Here is a 4,002-nt window from a genome sequence, read left to right as displayed (position 1 = left end):
CTAGGCGGTTTTTTTTTTTTAATTTGAATTTTATTTTTATAACATATAATTATATTAAAAAAATATAAAAAGTATTATCATGTTTGAAAATAATAAAAGTACTTAAAATATAAATAAAATGGATGGATAGATGTTAGCTGAGGATGTTTAATTAACACCACACCACGCGTCCCTTTCATTATCAATGAGATAATGGATAGATGTTAGCTGATGGATAGATGTTAGCAGACATTTACGCAGGAAAAGAAGAAAAGAAAAATAGACCGAGGTAAGATGGGAGTGGTGATAATTGACGGAACGACGGTGAAGGACTTCGTGAGTGACGAGGTGCAGTTCAAGAAGAGCGTGGACGAGCGTTTTCCTGCTCTGGATCTGAACAACGACGGTGTTCTGTCCCGGTCGGAGCTGCGGAAAGCATTCGAGTCGATGAGATTCATCGAGACCCACTTCGGCATAGAAGTGGCGACCCCGCCGGATCAGCTGACGCAGCTCTACGATTCCATATTCGATAAGTTCGACTGCGACCAGAGAGGAACGGTGGATCTGGACGAGTTCAGGGAGGAGATGAAGAGATTATGCTGGCCAAAAAAAAGATAGAAAGCGCCTAGGCGCCGACCGCCCAGAGACTCCCAGCCCCGCCTAGGCGGCCGACTTTATTCCCAGCACCCAGCTCGCTCGACTAGGGGAGAATCGGAACTGTATTGCTTCGCCTAGCTCCTAGGTGGCGCTAGGCGCCGATTTTTAGAACCTTGGTTGAATTGATTTGGGAGTTCGGAAATTAATTGTTTTTAGTGTTCGGGTACTAAATGGAGGTCGTATTTTATTAGGTCTTTGACGAAGTTGTTTAGATGGATTGTTACGCTTGTGTATCTCGTATGACGTATGAAGACACAGCAGGATTTTGAGGTGAGTAAATCTCATAGGGTTCATTTACGAACCGAGTTATTTTCGAACAGGTTACTATTCAGTAGAGCTCTAGTCTGTTTACATGCGTGCGGTCATGGTGGTAACTGGATTACTGCATCATGAGTACGTAGTTTGTTGTATGCGTATGGTCATGTTGGTAACTGGCTTACTGCATCGTGAGTACGTAGTTTGTTGTATGCGTGCGGTCATGGTGGTAACTGGGTTACTACATCATGAGTGCGTAGTCTGTCATATGCGTATGGTCATGGTGATGCTGTGTTGCTGCATCATGAGTACGTCGTTATTGGAGAATGTTTCTGGTGTTCTTTCTTTAATTTATACGTGAGATTTGGATTACTATGAATTCTATTGTTTTATTTAATTGTAATCTGTTGAACTAAAATACACGCAGGGATTACTGTGCTTTTTAGTTGTGTGATTTTAGGTGATCTCCTGAACTAATTTTCTATGCAGGGGTTACTAATTTTCACCTGGTGTGATTGTATGTTTGGTTATGTTTTGTAGAGTTAAATGTTGTTGCTTTAATTTATCTCACGATTTGAGAAATTATAAGCATGCGTGACGTGAGTCATTTTAATTGAGTTTACTCACACGAGCTTGCAAAAGCTTACCGGGTTTGTTGTTTCTACCCGATGCACTATTCCATGGTGTATGGGTTATTGTGCAGGTCAGTGTAATCATCATCGAAACTGAGGTTTTGTTGTTGTCGTAGCTTGGACGTAGTAGGGTATTTTGGTTCTAGTCTTCCGCTGTGTAGTGAGTATGGAGGGTGCGTTTACTTATTGAATTGTTATTTAGTTTAATTTGTAAATAATTGATGATGTGATATTTGACACTAGAGAACGAGTCGGTGTTGACATTGTGAGTTCAATTTGTTTGTTGCTTAGTCTAAATGAAAAATTTTATGTTTATTCTTCTTGTGCTTGTTGAGTTTTCACTTTTCTGATTTGAATTTCTTTATTCAAAATTTGGGGCGTGACAATTACCTTTCCTTATACAATTCAGATTTTATGCATTTTAATCATCTATATAAAGAGGCTCCTATCATCAATGAGAACACACAATAATTCACTCATCAATCTCTCTCAAATATCGTTTCCATAAAACACGTTATCAGCACGAGCCCTAACCCTAGCCTTAAAAACCAAAACCCTAAAATTCTTCACCGGATTAACCTCACCGATACTACCACTGCCCCTGCAGCGCCCACAGGCCCTGCTTGCCTTCTGCCCCCGCGAACACTCGCTTTTTCCCGTGCACGCTCGCCTTCCTCGCAACAGCCCCGAGCGGCCCCGCAGCATCCTCGTATGGTCCCACAGCAGCCCCGCACAGGCCCTTGTAGAGATATGCCGAGCCCTAGCGACTCCGCGAACCTGCGACCCCGCGACTCCGAGATTCCGCGACCTCACGAATCCTTTACTCCGTGAACCTGCGACCCTGCGAATTGGCGATTGCGCAACTCCCGCGACCACGCTGCAATCCTACAAGTCTGCTTGCTTGCACTAGGACTGAAGCTCGTCTCCAAATCCTACGACAAGGACCAAATAAGTTCTGCAATCCTACGAGGTATGTTTTACTAAAAGTTCCCGTTTTTGAAGTTTTTCATTCTTTTTCTTCTTTTCTCAGGGACTTACACTAGTGTACATGAGACGTGGGATAAAAACTCCATCATAATTGATGATGTAGTCACGCATTTTGTTGCGCATGAGTTTGTTGAGTCCGATGATATCGAACCACGCTCCGTTGATGAATGAATGTCAACGTAGAGAAATTTGGCTTAAATGGAAAGATGCGGTCCAGGTTAAGTTAGATTCTCTAACGAAGAGGAAGGTTTTTTGAGCCAGTGATGACAACACCTCCTGACATAAAACCTATTGACTAATGGATCTTCGTTAGAAAGCGTGATGAGAAAAAGAGATGGCAATCTCGCCTTATGGAGCAAGGCTTCTCACAAAATGCCCTGGAATCGACTACGATGAGACATATTCTCTCGTAATGGATATCATTGCACTCCACTACCTTGTCAGTTTGGTAGTTTCAGAATAACTGATTATGCAGCTTACAAATGTGGTCAATACGTATTTCTATGGGGATCTAGATACGGAATATACATGAAGGTTCATGATGAACTTCATTTACCCAAGTCAAATGGCTCTAGACCATGGAGCGCGTTTACAAAAAGGTTGAAACGCTTACTAAAGTGACTACTTGATTGGGAAGGGATATGCCCACGCGTTTCCATAATGAGTTTCGGATTCCATCGCGGTTCATGTTGGACATGATCTTCATTGGAAGCCCTTAAAGAGTTAAGGGAAACCGCTGAACACTTGAAATCCGATTTTGAGATGAAGGACTTTGGGAGGACAAGATTATGTCTCGGTTTGAAACTTGAGCATCGTGTTGATAGATGCTTAGGCATTTTGACAAGGTCAAGCCTTCAACCACCCCCATGATCGTCCATAGTTTTGATCTTGAAAAGGATCCTGTTCATCTAAAGGATGATGACGAAGATGTGCTAGAGGAAAAATTGCCATACTTAAGTACAATAGGTGCATTATTGTACTTAGCTCAATGCACAAGACTAGACATCTCATTTATCATGAACTTGTTAGCTAAGGTATAGCTTTGCGCCAACGAGACGTCATTAGATTGGTGTAAAAGATATATTTCGGTACTTGAGATGTACGATTGATCTGGGCTTGTTTTATCCCTATAGAGAGATGATTGCTTTGGACCCATCACACACCAGGAACGCCACCAACACTAGCCTGCGTCCTATATCCCCATCCCAAAACAACATGTGTTTTAGAAGGTTTTGTTGATGTTGGGTATCTCTCTGACCCATACAAAGGTCATTTCCAAACTGGTTAAGTTTTCACCATGGGAAAAGACCGTGATATCTTGGAGATCTACAGAACAGACCTTAGTCGCTATTTCTTCAAACCATGCAGAGATTATTGTGCTTCACAAAGTAGTTCGTGAATGTTTATGGATTGGATCCATAATTACGCATATTGGAACAATTGTGGTTTGAAGTCTACCATAGATGAGCCTAGCTACGAGTATTTAAAATAA

General features: G+C 41.9%; 1 protein-coding gene across 1 annotated transcript; it reads left to right on the top strand.

Annotated features, from left to right (window-relative positions):
- The first annotated feature begins 273 nt into the window (after positions 1-273).
- Positions 274-597, top strand: LOC112199014. The gene has a single exon (XM_024340085.2). It carries the CDS (start codon positions 274-276, stop codon positions 595-597), a length of 324 nt encoding a protein of 107 aa, XP_024195853.1.
- Positions 598-4,002: the final 3,405 nt, after the last annotated feature.

This window comes from Rosa chinensis, chromosome 4 (assembly GCF_002994745.2).
Source record: "Rosa chinensis cultivar Old Blush chromosome 4, RchiOBHm-V2, whole genome shotgun sequence".
NCBI classification, from domain to species: Eukaryota; Viridiplantae; Streptophyta; class Magnoliopsida; order Rosales; family Rosaceae; genus Rosa; species Rosa chinensis.
Note: the sequence above shows the minus strand (reverse complement) of the source record. Positions and strands in the feature narration are given on the sequence as shown.